We start from the raw sequence: 16,693 nt of genomic DNA, 5'->3' as shown, positions 1-16,693 counted from the left end.
ATTTCTGATCTTTCAAACAGTGGCAGAGTAAACTGCCTTATAAGCGTTCCTTGTTTTAGTACATTGACGAGTATGTTAAAGGCCAAAACCTTTTCTCTTTGAGGAAGGGTTGCCTGCTTCAGTTACCACTCCTGGGGGAGCAGGAGAGCTGTTTCCTGAGTATTTTTTTCAGTCAGAAGAGCCATGTCTTGACTTTGTTTTGAAGCCTGAGAGTGCTGTTCAAACATCCAGCCAGCCTTCTCTTTTCCACCAAGGTTCCAGGAGGAGGAAATCCACAGCATTCCTTCGAGTGTAAATTGAACCTCATTGCTGTCTTTTACATTGAGAACAGGATAATGAATCAGTTTGAATCCTCTGGACTAGGTAGCCTTCTCTGTGCTGTTTGACAGTTCCTAATTATTTCAAGTGGGTGTTCAGTTGAGCCCTGTGACTAATTATTTGACTCCCACAGATTTTTTTTTTCCCATATACTACAGAAACAAAAAAAACTATTCCACAAGAAAATACATTTATAGTATAGTAGTAAAAATAAAACAAAATTTTCTTTCAAAATGTTTATATAAACTTAAGGGCACTGATGTTTGTTTTTTTAACCTCTGTAATGTAATATGGGGTTTTATAGTTTTAATTTTTATTACATAGAACTATCTAGTGTGAAGGTCTAATACAATGGGCAGTCTCCCTTTTTTGACTTGGATGGACATAACACATATTGTCAATAATACATGTTTTGTTTACAAATTAAAGAATAATCAATTATTTACAACAGGACTGCTTTGAAAGATTTGGAGTTTCACCTTTGTCACTGGGATGTCCTCTTGAGTCAGACATAATTTTCTTCATTCACAAAAGACTAAGAGTAAAAAACTTCCCAGTCTTGAAAATGTGCTCATTCAAAAAGTTTGGGAAAGCTGCCAGTACCACAAAATTATAAAGCACCTGTGAAAGATCAGACCTGACTGATTTTCAAATAAATAATTTTCAAGAATTTTATAAAATGATGATTTATCCTTATTTTCCAATGTTGAGTGTGACTGACATGTAGGTTTATAATGATATGCTTATGTCAGAAATTAATTTATACACTTTTATTCTAGCAAATCTAATATAACTGACATTATATTATTTTATCTAAATAAAGCACCAAACATTGTACAACCTGAGTCACCAGGCATTGTAAATTAATATGCTTGTGTTCTAGCAGGAGAAGTATCTGCAATTATCTTATGTTTGTAAGTAAAGCATGACCCAATCCTTCTCTTGTTTTGTAGGCCATCTCGATTACACATCAGTTTCAGGAAATGTACCTATTGCCCAACAGGCCACACTGTGACATCAGTGAAAGTAAAATATTTAATTCCCTCTTGAATTCTGGTCTTACTTTCTTGAATTCCTGTTTCAGCCTAGTGATTTTACATCTTAAACTAAATTGTACCTGTTTTAATGCCATATTTGTTTTCCAGCTTGTTTCAACCATTGGCTGCCATATGATTTAAGTCAAAACAAACACCTTTCCAACCCACCTTAATTTCTTTCCTCTGTTTAATTTTTTCCATTTTTAAAATAAAAATCAATACAAATAAATCTTTTTTAGGAAGGCATGTGTTTTGTACAGTGGCTTGTGCATTATGATGCTTAATGACTAGAACACTTGCTGTTTGAGGTTATGGCAGGATTTCATTGTTCCTGCAGAACATCCTCCACAAGACACTCTCAAGTTAGCCTTATAGTTTTGTTTTTAAAAATGTGTATTACCTTGTCTCTTGTGATTGCTCTCTGGTAAAAGTCTGATGCTTTCATTTTTGTTGCAGGTGTAGTATGTGGTTTTTGCAACCTTTTGCACTTACTGTGCAAGGTTTGTCTTATTTTGAGACATTCCAGGTTCCCTGACTGAATTTCAAGTTTATGTAGTTCCACTGGATTTTGTTTGATATAGCATGAGCTCTCTTCCTTTTTACATGTTGAGGGTGCAGTAATTGGTGCCAGAGTAGATGTAATACACTGTAAATTCTTGCACTGTCTGTGACAAGCAGTGAGGCACTGAAGCAGTCATGTGCCAAGCAGCATCTTTGAGTCAGGTCAGGTACTAAGATTGAAGTAGTGACGTCCATTTGGGCATAACTGAAATTCAGCCTCACAGTGGCAGTGCAGGTAAACATACCTGCAGTGGGGTTTATTTAGCTGCTCTGTGGAATGGGAGCAATGGAGGTGGAGTTGTTTGGGCTTTTCTTCAAGCAGTGTGAATGTGTGTATTCTTAGAATGTCAAATGGAAACTGGGTTAAACTGGATTCTGTGTTGTCTCTATCTGTGCTTGCTAAATTTAAAGCAATTTCAGGTATGCAAGTGCAGCAGTCACACCCCTGGCTGCATTACAGGCCTATGGGTAGTGCCAGTTACACGCTGTCAGAAGTGAACAATTGCTATTGCAAATACAGCTGTGGATTTCTCAGAGGACAGAGCATTCCCTTCTCATCTGTGCTGTGCACAAAGCTTGTGTCTTTTTTTTAGGCCAGCACTGACAGGTTGGATATGTGAGTTTTGACAAATGGCTCTCATTGTCCATGGCTTACACACAAGTAATAGGGAGGAATGTTGTTTTTATTTCCAGAACTAGGATCAAAGACACTTACTGTATACACAAGGGTGCATGAAGGCTGCTGCATCATCCAGGTAGTGCATCCGTGCAGAGATGGGTAAAATGTGGGTACTGGTACCTTACAGTAGGTGATTTCAGAATTATTCTGGAGTGTAAGCAGGATTGTAATTCATCAGTAATTGCTGTCTGAAACTCCATCCTTGGCTCCTGAAAGTCACTCCTACCTTTAAGCACCCACTGCTTCTCCCCATGGGAAGTGATTTCTGTTCAGTAGTGTGTTCCCAAATGGGACTCTCTGTGATTTCCTTTTTTTGGACTGGTAGAGCTTCCAGCAAATGATCTGTTACCAAGGGTGAGCAAATCAGCAGGATCAGAAATGTTAATGTTGCTGCTCTGCTTTGGGTATTGTTTAGAGGTCTGGTTTACTACAGAGGCTGCTGATAAACTGAGAAGAGTTACTCTTTCACAATGGCAGTGTTTCAGCACTGCCACAACAGAAGCTATGCAGATGAGTCATGGCCATGGCTTTAATCCTTTTAGATACCCTGCTGCCTGTGCTTCAGAGGCCTGAATATCTTCTGGAAATAATAATTATGTTCTTTGCTCTTCAAGTTATAGTATTAGACACTACATTTTAATTTGTTCTTTCATCTCTTTGACAATGTATTTTAAGCTTGTCTTACTTGAGAATCACATTTACTTCTGTTCTTGATGTGTGTAAATAAGGAAGTGAAATAAACAACCCTGTTTCTAAAAACAGAAAAGCAAAAATAACCTATTCCAAAGATTTAGCCCAGCACACATCACTGAACTGACTGACTTCATGAGAGCAATTAGTAAATGTGCTTTGAGACAGCTGAGTTTGCTTCAGGAGCCACAGAAGAGGCATATCTGACATGTTCCCATCTTGTTTTTTCATTTAAATTCAGGGCTGCCTGTCTGAAGGCAGAGTGGGAAATCACTCATTAATTGCTGAACCCAGTGTTTTGCTTTCCTCTGGTCACCACGTGGCAATCTGGCATATAATTAGTATAGGAAAAAATTTGCTATGTGAATACAGGTGCTAAATGCTGGGCTGTCTGTTTCTTCTTGTTTTTTGAAATTGCAGAATTTGTGTAAACCTGCAATTTTGGAATATTTTTCCATAGTCTGAAGCATAACATTTTTTCTTTTAATGGCTTCATTTTCCAGGTGTTTGCGTAGCTTTACTCTTTAATTCTGTGTGTGATAAAGCACTTAAGATAGTGATGGAACCAGTGGAGAAGCTAATCTTTATACTCCGTTTAATAAATTAACCATGATTCTTTATAGAATTTGATTCTTTTTTAGTATTACTGTTCTGTTATAGCTATATACATTCTTACAAAACCTCATCCCAGTCAGACTTGTGAATGGGTACAAAACTCCTAGCTTTTGCTAATGTCATTGTTGTGATGCTTAAATGGTAGCAAAGCAGTATTTTTAGTAGTTGCCCAAACTATGATATTAGAGTGATGGATTATGCCCTGACAGAAATTAACAAAAATAATGATTGTTCATCTCAGAACGGGGTTGTAAAAACTCACATTTTTTCTATTCTTTATATGGTTTAAATGGTCTGACCCATTAGTGGCTATTAATCAAATACATGTATTTTCTGTCCACTAGTGACTTTATTAATAAATTGGTTTTTTTTCAGAGTTAAGTTGGGAGAAAGGAATAGGAAAGGAGAGACAATTTTTGGGGCATCTCTTTGGGTAGCAGTAAGAGACTTGGGGTCTGCTTAGCACTCTCTGTCAAATCTGATCTGAGGATCAGCATTTGTTTTTGAATGTAGGTGTATAAAAAATGGGTTAATGAGGAGCTTGATCCTTCTCACAGACAGAGATTATATATAGAGATAGAATTTAAACATACATGGAAAAAGTATTTTCTTCTCTTCCTCTTTTTTTGGGGAGGAGGTGGTGCATGGGTGAGATTATAATGAAACATAATAAAGTTTTGAAATATTGCTCAAGTGGAATGAAAGTGAATTCAGGGAGGGTGGAGGGAGGGATGTCTACAGAAGTCTTATGTACAATTTTGTAGTACTAATCCATAAAGATTTTGATTGTAACTCTTCTTGCTTTGGTTCTATATTTGCTGCTCTTTATATAATGATGCTATTTCAGGAAATTTCACTGAATATTGAATATCTTTTGCCTAGAAGGAGTGGTAGGAAGATGCATGGAGGGGAGGGGGAAGTTAAATAATTTTTTAAAGATCAGAAAGAGATGAAAGGGTTTGAGTAGGTAAGTAGAACCTCCTGCAAATTGTGCTATGCATTTAGTGATTAGATGGAGACACCTCTGCACCCAGACTAAAAAGTGGGAAGGCTGTAGATCTGTTCTGACATGCTTTAGTCATAAATGCTGTGCTTATACTCCTAAGCCAGATAGAACTTCCAGTGTAAATGAAGTTTTGGAATATGGAACTGATTTTGAATATTGAAGAGTATACATAATTTCTTTCTACTAAGAGATACTTTTGGTCATACTTCCACTGTAGAGAAGCAATTGATCTCTTGTATTTTTGAATAGCATTGATGCACTGAATTCACAGTTTTATTGCCATTCATGCCCTTGTTGTAGGACCGAGTGTATGTGCAACAGAACAACGTGGAGAATGTCTACAACTTGGGCCTGATAATTTTTCGAGATCAAGTCGTACGTTATGGCTGCATCAGGGATCACCTGAGGCAAACTCTGCTGGATATGATTGCAAGAGAGAGGAAAGGAGAAGTTGTAGACAGGTAAGATGTTTGTAAGTGGAGTCTTTTGTTGTAAATAATAGCTGTCCGTTTTTAAAGAGTGACTCAAGAACATACACAAATAATTTGTTATTTAAGATCACATTTGTGACTAAAATTTCTCCATATTCTGGAGTAATATTTCTTTTTGTATTATATTTTAGCATAATGGTAAACAGGCAAGCTTGTTAATATAATTTTCAATATTTTCCTTGCTACTCTGCCTGCATTTGTGTGACTAAGTGCCCAATGTGCAATTTAGGAAAAGAAAAAGACTCCCCAACTACAGCTGTGTATATTGTCCCCTACTGCCAGAAGGTGGAATCTTTTTCTAGATGTAATTCTTTTGTCTCATTAATTTGCTGATATTTTTGAATTTTGGTGGCATTTATTTTGTGTTCAGCTGGGGTGTTGTTTGTGGGTTTTTGCCATCCAGAAACCTCAAACGTTGCATAGCAACTTCCACATGTGCAGTTGTTTTGAAGTTGCAGTCGCTCAGGTCTGACCTATGTATGCAGTTTCCCTTGAAGTACTATTTTGGGTTAATTTCTTATATATATGTATTCTTCATAATTTTATGACCTAGTAGAGCTTGAGCTATTTGTCCCTGTCATTGCATTTAAAGTACTTAATAAATATCGTCAGCCCTTTAGTTTTGAAAAAAACAAACAACCTTACTCCTGTAGTGTTCTTGAAAATGTCACGTACCAAACAGATTAGAATGAACTTTCTATTGCTACATTTTATGAAAGTTAATACTGTCTTATGAGTTGTTATTCTGCTGTGTACTCTGTCTTACAACCTCGTAGATTTCTCAAGTTGTTAACAACTTACTTTTTGGCAGAGGCGCAATAAGAAATGCTTGCCAGATGTTAATGATTCTAGGTCTTGAAGGAAGGTCAGTCTATGAAGAAGACTTCGAGGCTCCATTTTTAGAGATGTCTGCAGAATTTTTTCAGGTACAGCAATATTCTAATACCATATTTGGAATGCTGTTATAACTCTCAGATCTCTGAACTGTCAGCTTTGGTGGTACTTTACATACTTGCATTTTGATGAGTATGTCCATCTCCATTAAATGAAATAAGAAAAATAGTCACTAACTTTGCAGGGGAAAATAACAAAGATTGTACAGAATTAGCATAATTTGAATGTAGTTTTGAGTTATGGATGCCAATGACATGTACAATAATCATCATTCTAATCCTGTGCCTCCTTTAAGTTATTTCATGTAACTTAGTCTACATCTGCTTTGTCCCCACAGTCTTTGAAATGCCAGTAGCATGAAAGGTTCAAACTGTTTCAGGCTTGGAAACCTGTCAAACTGCCTTTGAGGAAACTTTGATACCTTCATAGTTTCCACATTTGTGAGGGTTTTTTTTGTAATAAAATAAACAAAATCAAGGAACTAAGCATATCCCAGTGGCCCAGTTGTTGATCAACCACGAAATAATACATTCCAAATATTTTCTGTGGGTTTTTTTTGTGAGATACTTGGATGAGGAAAGCCAGTTAAGTGATTGTTGAGTGTAATCATGATCATCTATTGCTGGAAATTGGTAGAAATTTTAAAATCATGTTAAAAAATATCTAGATAAGGTGTTTTGTGAGTTTCCTGTTTCTTATGCAGGATCAATTGTCATATGCTCTGATCTCCTAACTTCCTTGAAAAGCAGAAGCATATGTTGCACAGCCATTTAAATGTCACTGTTCTATTTTTCACTGGTGCTTCTATACAATTAAGATAAATAATTACTTTCATTTATGTTCTATTACTTAGCTTTGCCTGAAAAATAAGACCTCTTTTCTCCAAAAACTGCTGACCAGAATATATAAAAACAATTTGACATGAAATAATGTGCTCAGCATTGTCACTAATAAGAATAAGGAGAAGTACCATAAGTTGGCATTTGGAAGGAATTTTTGTTTTCTTTGAACCTGTGGCTAAAACTATAGCTGGAAACTAAGTTGGCTTGGGTTGTTTTACTATGAAAAATACGTTTTTTATATTGCATGTACCCCCTTATGTAACACATTTAGTATAATAGAACCTTTATTTTGTGTTAAGTGTGTATGTGAATCTTGGTTGTGTTGGACATGCTGTTTGATTTGAACTTGCTTATAAATGCTGATCCGACATCTTTTCTTTTTACCCTTTACAAAAAAGTCTAAAGTATTAATTTGTGTTAATCACAGATGGAAAGTCAGAAATTTTTAGCTGAAAACAGTGCTTCTGTATATATAAAGAAAGTAGAAGCTAGAATTAATGAAGAAATAGAGCGGGTGATGCATTGTCTGGATAAATCAACAGAAGAACCCATTGTGAAAGTTGTTGAGAGGGAGCTTATTTCCAAGCATATGAAAACTATCGTGGAAATGGAGAACTCTGGGCTAGTTCATATGCTGAAGAATGGGAAGACAGAAGGTAAGACTGCATCATTTGAGAGACACAAATGCTTCTGATACTGCTTATTGTTTTTGAACATGGGGTAAGTCAAGCTTAACATCTGTGTTTCTGTATAATTGTGGAAACATTTAGTAACTGTTTCACAAATATCTGAGAATATTCAGTGACTATTAGATGGCTCTTAACACAGAGCCCATACACTTAACTTATTTCTGTTTAGTACCAGATACAGGTAGTTTTTTGGTAAACAAAGAGTATCTGATAAAAAAAAAGTATAAATCTATTGTAGTGATTTTTGCCACGAATTGACCATGAGCCTTTTTATTTTGTTATTTCCATTCCTCTAATTTGTGGAAATGCTTCACACTTTTTTTGGCCCACGGGGAGTTATTTAAAAAGTACTTGTGTAAAAGACTTAAACAGAAGCATTGCAGGACCAATTCTTGGGGAGGGAGCTCTGTTGCAGAAAGGAGTTGGCTGTTTCTAAAGGATAAGAAGCAGCTTATTGAAGTGGTTGAAACAGAAGGGCTTGGCTTGATTTGCTTTTCCTAATAGAGGTTAATGTGGGACAGAGTGACTGAATGAAAGTTATTATGGAAATAGAACCTAAGTTTCTAAAGCAGCATAATGAAGAGAGGGATTGTAGTATCTATATTTAGAAATCAGTGCTCACTCTAAAGCCATGAGAATGGGGAGCAGTCTTGCTGCTTAGATTAATGGCCTTTGTTCATTAAAGCAGCTTCACAATTACTAGGTGATACTCAGAGCACAAAGTGAGCACATTTCCTAGCTGTAAGAAAGAATTACTCTGTTGAAAAAGAATGTGATAATACTATACATAACACTTTCTTCCTTAATATCCAGTTTAGATAACCTTCAGGCTGAGGGTGCAAGGATATTGAAGGATATTGATAAAATACAGGAATTTGTTTAACTTTTATAGGCCTTGGTTTGATTCAATTAACTAGTAGAGTGGAAATGCTGCTTTCTGAAGATGAGATTTTTCATAAAGGTACAAGGATGGATTGTTCTTTTGGAAAGCTGGGTTTAGCCTAAGCTACTTCTCATTATTTTAGGCAGATGAAACATAGTAGTGTAAAAGTGTATGACTGGCTTTAAAACAAACTCTGTAAATTAAACTCTAATTTTTTTACCAGTTTTTGCTTTTAATGCAGAAACAAGGATTTCATTAGTGTTGTCCTATTTGGTTTAACTTGCTTTAAAAAAAAAAAGGTTGGATGCAGCACTTGATTTTGGGAATGATGATCTTGGAAGCTACTTTCTTAAATACCCCTGTAAAGCATAATCTTACTGGAGTCTAATAGGCTCACTATCTTTCAGAATGAGCATCATCTTTTGCTGGCCTGCAGGTCAATGACAGGTTCCTTGCTACAGACAACCTAGAATAATTGAATACAGTCTTTGCTTTTCATTTTGATGCTGCTGCAGTCAGCACCTTGTCAGGGCTAAAGGAAAGGAGGAGATCAGAAGAATCTGGTGCCTGAGCTGTTACAGAATGCTTTCTGTGGCTCAAGAGGCTGAACTTCAACTGTCAGCTTTAGCTCTGAGATAAATGAGTTACAGAAGTGTAACACACAGAGGTGTCCTGCATAATCTCTCTCATGCTTCCTTGCAGACCTTGCTTGCATGTATAAGTTGTTCAGCCGTGTGCCAAATGGTCTGAAGACAATGTGTGAGTGCATGAGCTCATACCTGAGAGAGCAAGGCAAAGCACTGGTTTCTGAAGAGGGAGAAGGAAAGAATCCAGTTGACTACATTCAGGTAGTTAAATACTTTAATACTTTAACTTCCTTTTCTTTCCCACATTACCCACATTAACAGTTTACCACATACACAACTTATAAGGTATACCTTAGTATTGATTCAAAGGGGTTGTTATTAATAAGCTAAACTTAAAAATGTTATTTAATGTACATTCTCTGAATCTTCAGACATGTTTAGAACTCTTACTGAAATTGGTTGGAAAGTACATACTAAATTTTTGTGCTTTTAGCAGTTCTTTTAATAAACAACTTACTCAGCCTAATTACCTAACTGCTGGGAACTTCTTGGGTTTCCCTAAATGCTGTGTCTCCAAAGTGAACTGTATGTCTGCTGACAAATAGCTTTATAGTGTCCACTTTGTTTAATTTTATGTAACATTAGCTATCAGTGTGTATTGAGGCAAAAATCACATGGTAATGTTTCATGGCAAGCTTAGCTGTGACTGAGAGGTGAATGTGTTTATCAGTCATAACAAATTACTCATTCCATTCTGTCTCCATAAGAAACAGAACAGTTTTGCATGTTAAAAGATTTGAGTGTTCTTTCTTGTTCTCTCCCACTAAGTAATGTGTACCATTAATTTATCGAGCTCACAAAATATGCTTCAGAACTATTTGTCATCTTTTCTCTTCCATTGTCCTTAGAAGATGGTTTGAAATTTGCATATAAAGCCTTTAGAGTTCATTGAACCTTAAAGTTGTATTTCTATAGCTGGAAGATGTTTTATATTTATTGTGAAAGTGTGTATTCATTAAACACTACATTTTTTAAAAATGTGTGGTTGAAGTCCTTGTGTCTGTTCTTCGGGAGAAACAGTTAATATATGTCTGTCAATCTCTGCTGTTTTGTTTGAAGACAATAACTGTGCTAGAACTGGTTACTCTTTGAAGAAGCCATTTGAGTATAAAAACATTTTTGATTGGATTCTTAATTTTCTGGCAATGCTGAAGCAAACTTCTTACCAGGCTTACACAATAATCACCTCTTCAAGGCCTGGTAAAAAGAAGAGAGAATGCCTTTGAAAAATTATAAGCTTTAGTGATTAAGGACTCTTATATTTGGGGTGGTGTGATTTATTAAAAAAAAAAAAAAAAATGGTGGACGGGGGACATGTGCAAATTATGTGGCATATAAGGGTCTGGATTACTTTGAAGTAATTTTAGCTCTTGATGGGCCTAAAGAGGTATCATAAAAAATTTAACTGAGAAAGACAGATCTAAAAACTTAATTATAAAGATAGTATCAAGGTTTCCTGTCACAAAGGTGGAAAGCAAAATGAGGCTGACGAAGACTTGTCCATGTGCTTTGGCAGAGCTCAGTCCCTCAGTATAGACTCTGGTATCTCATGAAGATGTCCTGGGGCAGGAATTGACATTGAGTTACTGAAAACTTCCCTGAAAGGTTTATCCACCACTTCCACTTCTGGAAGCAGAGAGGAATATCTATGAATTGAGAAACCACCTTATTCTTTTCATCTCAGCCATGTTCATGTGAATCTGTCAAGGACAATAGCACTAAGGAGACAGACATGGAAGCTGCATTAAACCATCAAGAAAAAACTCCATCACAGCTCAGCACTGCTTCCACAACATGGCATCACCCTGAGCATAATTGGTGAGATGCTTGCAACAGCATTGCCAGGGGATTAGATTTAAAACTTTGTATAATAGTTTGAAGGGATGTTGAAATGCTTTTGTAATTCAAGGTACTAACAGTTTCTCCTGTTTAACACCAGGTTGTTCAGATGGTGTACTCCTGGAGAGGAGACATGAGCTAACCTTGGTAAACAGAGAGATAGTGGGATTTACTTTGAATTTAAAATTTCTAATACGCATTAAATAGCCTGTCTAAAGATCATTCCTTTAAGTGAGATGGTGAGTTCCTAAGAAATATTACTACTTCTTTGAGTAATTCTTGAATGGCTTCTTTAAGTAACCACATATGAATAATTTCTCAAGAACACGAAGATAGAAATATCACTTAACTTGAAGAGTTTTTGCAGGCAGTGGTTGTCCATGACAAATCTAACTCTCAAGTGAAATTCTCTCTTCCTGCCTGCCAAATGCTGTCTCAGTTAAAACCTGTGTGTAGCATATATACTTAGTAAGGTGCTCAGGTGATTTGAAGATGCTTCCCCCTTCTATACTCAGTTGCTTTAACCTGAGTTAAGGTTGGGTGGAAATCTAAAAATGATGTTGAGAATTCAATGTTTTAGTTCAGAGGAGGTGGTTCAGTTCAGGTTCCTGATGCATGTATCTAACTTTCATATGCTCCCAGTGTCTCCTAATGATCAGCAAGAAACACACAACTGAATAATGCAGAACATGTCCTTGGATTAAATTAGAGGGAGACACAAATGCTGACAAGTTTAGGCCTGTTATTGCAGTGTGTTTTCTCCTCAGACTTGTTCAGTAGCTCTAGGGATGCACTTAATGGGTGCTCAGCCTCAGCTTTCCCGTATGGTGTGTTTATGATACTGACTTTGTCCATGTTGTTGAAATAAAAAAGGCTTGATGAGTGCAATAAATACCTCCTTTAAGTTGTTGATTCAAAAATACAGGAAGTCAACCTGTTTAACAAGGGTGTTTAAAAAGCTTTCTTAATCTGAGAAGCGTAGTATAACAAACTGCACCAGTGTTTGACACAATATTTTAGCCAGTTTATGTGAAATTGCTTCTCTAACAGATTCACGGCAGCAATAGAAATTTACAAAGGCAAATGGCATTTTGGATACTTTCTAACAATTCTGAACAGAGAGCATTGCAGAACCTCTGGCTGTAGATCTGGTCTTCTCTATGGCTTCATCTATTTTTATTGTTTCCCAGCTTACAACTTCACACCAATGAAAATGATTTTGCTTTCTTCTCACTTCTTACAGGGTTTACTGGACTTGAAGAGTAGGTTTGATCGCTTCCTTCAAGAATCCTTCAATAACGACCGGCTCTTCAAGCAGACGATTGCGGGTGACTTTGAGTACTTCCTCAACCTCAACTCCAGGTCTCCAGAGTACCTCTCATTATTTATTGACGATAAGCTGAAAAAGGGAGTCAAGGGAGTAAGTATAAATCAGCTCAAAATATCATGTTTTTTGCTCTGTAAACTTGGATGGAATTCAACCAAGCTACTTTTCTAAGAATTATTTTTGTATTAAGTGAAATGGCAATTTTATGTTCAAAAAAAGGTGTACGTAACACATCTGAGCTCATAACAATTTAGATCTAAACTTAGAGGAAAATCAGACATAAGAGATCTGTGTGGCTTGTCACCTACCTCTGAAGCAGCATACCTGAACTACTTAGAGCAGATACTGTCTCAAAATACAATTAGGTTGTGGTAGATTCAGCAGCTCCCTTCTTTTGAAACCTTACATTTCATCATTTCCTTAAGTGTATTTATAGTCTGGCAGCTATTCTCATTATCTAATAATTTCTTCTGAAGATTAATTTGGTTAGAGAAAAGGATTTGTCTTTGCTGCTTTTTACTGGTTTTGCTTACCAGAGAACTATTACCATATCTGTCTTCTAGTTCTGAGTACATCTGTTGCCTTCAGTCTTAGCTTCTTTCATGAAATTTCCTGAGGTGCAGAATCCAGAACTGGACAGGATGATTCAGCTGAGGCTTCAGTTACTCTAAATAAAACTTCGTATTAGAGCATACAACTTATGCTTTAGGAATCAAACAGTAAATTCTGATTTTTTTATAAAACAAAGAATAATTTTATTTGTGTGGCTCTAGACAGGCTTTGCAAAACATGTCTTAATAGTTAAAAGCTTTCATTCCAAATTAACTTTTTTACTCCTAATACTGATTTCCCTAATGCTTTTTTAAACTTACCCAGGAACTTTTGCTATATTTATCAAGGCATTCTACCCATTCATTGTTTCCCTTTTCCCTTGCTCTTGCCTTTCCCTTCATTTTAAATCTATTTCTTACTCCACTTTATTGAGTTACTGCACTGTTCTTTTGGCTGTCAGTCATATGTAGGACCAGTTTTGTTGGCTACTGTTAGACCATCTGCTGCTGTGAATTACTTTAAGTACTTAGGTTGTGTAAGACACTTAGGCTGGAAGATTAAAACCAGCAAATTATTTCTTTTACAGCTAACAGAGCAAGAAGTAGAAACTATATTGGATAAGGCAATGGTTTTATTCAGGTTTATGCAAGAGAAGGATGTTTTTGAACGCTATTACAAGCAGCACTTGGCAAGAAGACTTCTCACAAATAAGAGTGTTTCAGATGACTCTGAGAAAAATATGATCTCCAAATTAAAGGTAAGACAGTACTTGCATACTTTTTGGGGGTTTTTCTTTCTTCTTTGTTTTTCATAAATATGGTTTCTTCTGGTTTTACATGAGATGTACAGATAAATTTAATCTTGATCGCTGCTGAATACAGAGCTGATTTTGAAAGCCCCAACAGAAAATACAAAAGGTTTTTTGACTATTTTCATGGAAATAAAAGGAAGGAAATAGTGAAAAGCCCCTATGATGAGAGTGTAATCTAGAAAACAATTTTTTTTTCTAAGTTTTTAAATAATAGGACAATTTCAGTGACTGAATTTGAAGACTGTTTTGTCCTGGATTTTCTGTTATTCATGGTATAATTTTGTTATTGCTTGTGATGTTGTTTTTTAGTTGTCTGTATGAGCAGACTTGTGATAATGCTCAATTCCTTTTTGATTAAGTGGATGGGAAAAAAAAATTTCATATCTGTGTCTAGAAGCACATTTTCCTTAGCTGGTTAAATACTGATTAAATAGACCAAGAGACGGAGAAGAAGTTAAAGCCTAAAGTTGAATAGACCTTAAATGGAATTCTATTGCAGCTTCTCAAGTTCCATGATAAATGATAAGAGCACTTCAGAAGCAGAGGGATCCTAAAATCAAACTGCACTGATGCTTATTTTTCACTTTCATATTCTTTCAGAGAGTGTAGCCTGTTTGTACCAGATTTCTCCGAATTTCTCAGTATTAATTCCTTTTTAATTACCCCTGCACCACTTTTAGCCTGGTGATTCAGAAGGCAAAAGGCACACAAACATTTGCAAGATAAATCAGTGCATATGCAGTGCCCTCTTCTTTCAGAACTACAGAGTGGTCAGGATGCTGAAGCTAGAGGCTTCCTTTCCCATGCATTCACAGTATGTGTTAGAAATGGGCACACAGTCCTGCCTGTGCACATCTGTGTGCAGATGTTCCTGATTGTCACAAGGGCTGGGAATCTTGCTGGGTGATCTGCAGTCAGACTTCAAGCTCAAACACTCCTAGGACAACACAAGTTTCCTTGTGATATAAATAGTGTTCATTCCCCTTTACAGAATTGTGCTAAAAGCAGGTCAAATTATATGTCTTGATTTGATAAGCTTTCTCTTTTTTTTTTTAATGTGATATTTAAATCTCAGACAAAAGTACAATAATGGAGAAAAGAGAAGGAAAGCAAGTTAAGATGTGTGTAGGGTTAGATCTTTATATAAGGTAGGAATCTTTTCTGAGATCTGAATGTAATGCAAATGGAAATTCCAGAAACCAAAAGTACAGAAGTGTAATTTTGGGGATTTATAAACTAACTTTAGTTTTGCAGTTTGCCTATCAGAAGCTTTGTTTTCATAGTGCTGGTACAACAAATTATTTTGTGTGTTTTTAGACTGAATGTGGATGTCAATTCACGTCGAAACTGGAAGGAATGTTCAGGGACATGAGCATCTCAAACACAACGATGGATGAATTTAGGCAACATCTTCAGGCGACAGGGGTAAGTGCTGGAGTTTGTGTGCTTGATCTTTTGCTACAGTACAAACCCTGCATGTGTCCACGCTTGTGCTTCTTCATTTGTTGGTAAATCTGTGTGCTGAGAAGGACTTGGTCAGCTTGTGCAGATTGTTCCTTTTTTTACTGTGTGTCTTATGTCATAAACTGTATTAGCATTTCCTGAAATGCCAGAGTTGATTGGGACTTCCACCCACAGCTCGAATAGTGCCAGTTCCATTCCATAAGATCTGTGTGCCCAAAGTGTTGCTACTGGACACAAAATGAGTACACAGAAGCTTGGTCATTTCAAAAGAGAAAAAGACCCAGTTTTAGTCAAGCATGTGGTATTTATAGAATTTTAAAGGTGAATGTAGATTGGAGGATGCAATGATCAGAATTTACCACCTCTCCAACCACACTGGTGCAAAGATCAATCAATCATTTCTTCCACCCACAGAGAAGTATGTAAAATATTCTATTTATACATGAAATTGTGTGGGAACTCTGACTCTAAAATATGTAAACACGATCAGAAGTCTAAAGAAGTTTTATGAGAACGTTAAAACTTTCAAAAGAACCATGAAAGAAAACACTTTTAAAACCCAGGGCAGGCTGGGCCGTGGGTGCGCGGCTCAGCGGCTCTGCCGGGCGGCACCGCCAGGGGGCGCGCCGTGCCCGGCCCGGCCGTGCCGCAGTCCCGGGCCGCCACTTCCCGTGTGTATTTATTTCCCTTAATCTCCAGTTGTGATGTGTATTTTTTTGCTAAGAGCAAGAAAAATACTGCACGCTGCGGGTATTTGCAAAGCAGACTATCTCATGTTGAGATTTCCTCAAACAATGCCTTTGCTAAAACTGCTATTTTATTGCACATTTCAAAATTTAGTTTTCGACATTTTCTTGCAAATTGTAAAATATTGATTTAACTAGAAAAATTATACTGTCTTGTAGCAGTAGGCCCCTGGAATATTTTAGGGAGACATAATTGTTTCTGAGATATCAGTTTACTTGCTCTAAAATTAGTTTTTCTGTACTGATACTCAGTAGAACTTAATAGTGTATAATAAACAGCCAATTAGTTCCCTGTGTGCAGATAAGCAGGGTGAATGATTAAACCTGGTTGAGTCAGTCTCAGAAGTCTGAATACCAGGAATATTTTCATGGATATGCTCTGTCCAGTGTCCCTGGCTGTGCAAGGTGATATGAAATCTTTGTTGTCTTGAAGCAGTTTGGCTGAAATCCTCCTCATCAGCATTCTGTGACTCATCATGAGTAGGAGAACAGCATGTTCTCTAAGGGGATTCAGAAAAGGATGGAGAGGAAGTGGATAAAGGTGTTTTTGGACAGGCAGCTTTACTACTGGTTTGTTTGGTTTCCCTGCTTTAGGGTCCAGT

At 36.7% G+C, this 16,693-nt stretch overlaps 1 protein-coding gene across 1 annotated transcript in view; it reads left to right on the top strand.

Annotated features, from left to right (window-relative positions):
* CUL3 (cullin 3) overlaps nt 1–16,693 on the top strand; it is a 55,320-nt gene that overhangs the window by 27,894 nt on the left and 10,733 nt on the right. The window contains exons 4-10 of the mRNA XM_021553698.4: nt 5,207–5,367; nt 6,209–6,323; nt 7,561–7,789; nt 9,408–9,553; nt 12,435–12,611; nt 13,657–13,827; nt 15,199–15,306. Coding sequence (XP_021409373.1) covers nt 5,207–5,367; nt 6,209–6,323; nt 7,561–7,789; nt 9,408–9,553; nt 12,435–12,611; nt 13,657–13,827; nt 15,199–15,306 — 1,107 coding nt within the window. The remainder of the gene's footprint in view (nt 1–5,206; nt 5,368–6,208; nt 6,324–7,560; nt 7,790–9,407; nt 9,554–12,434; nt 12,612–13,656; nt 13,828–15,198; nt 15,307–16,693) is intronic.

Source organism: Lonchura striata, chromosome 9 (assembly GCF_050655825.1).
Source record: "Lonchura striata isolate lonStrDom1 chromosome 9, ASM5065582v1, whole genome shotgun sequence".
NCBI classification, from domain to species: Eukaryota; Metazoa; Chordata; class Aves; order Passeriformes; family Estrildidae; genus Lonchura; species Lonchura striata.
This window is presented reverse-complemented; position numbering and strand designations above follow the sequence as displayed.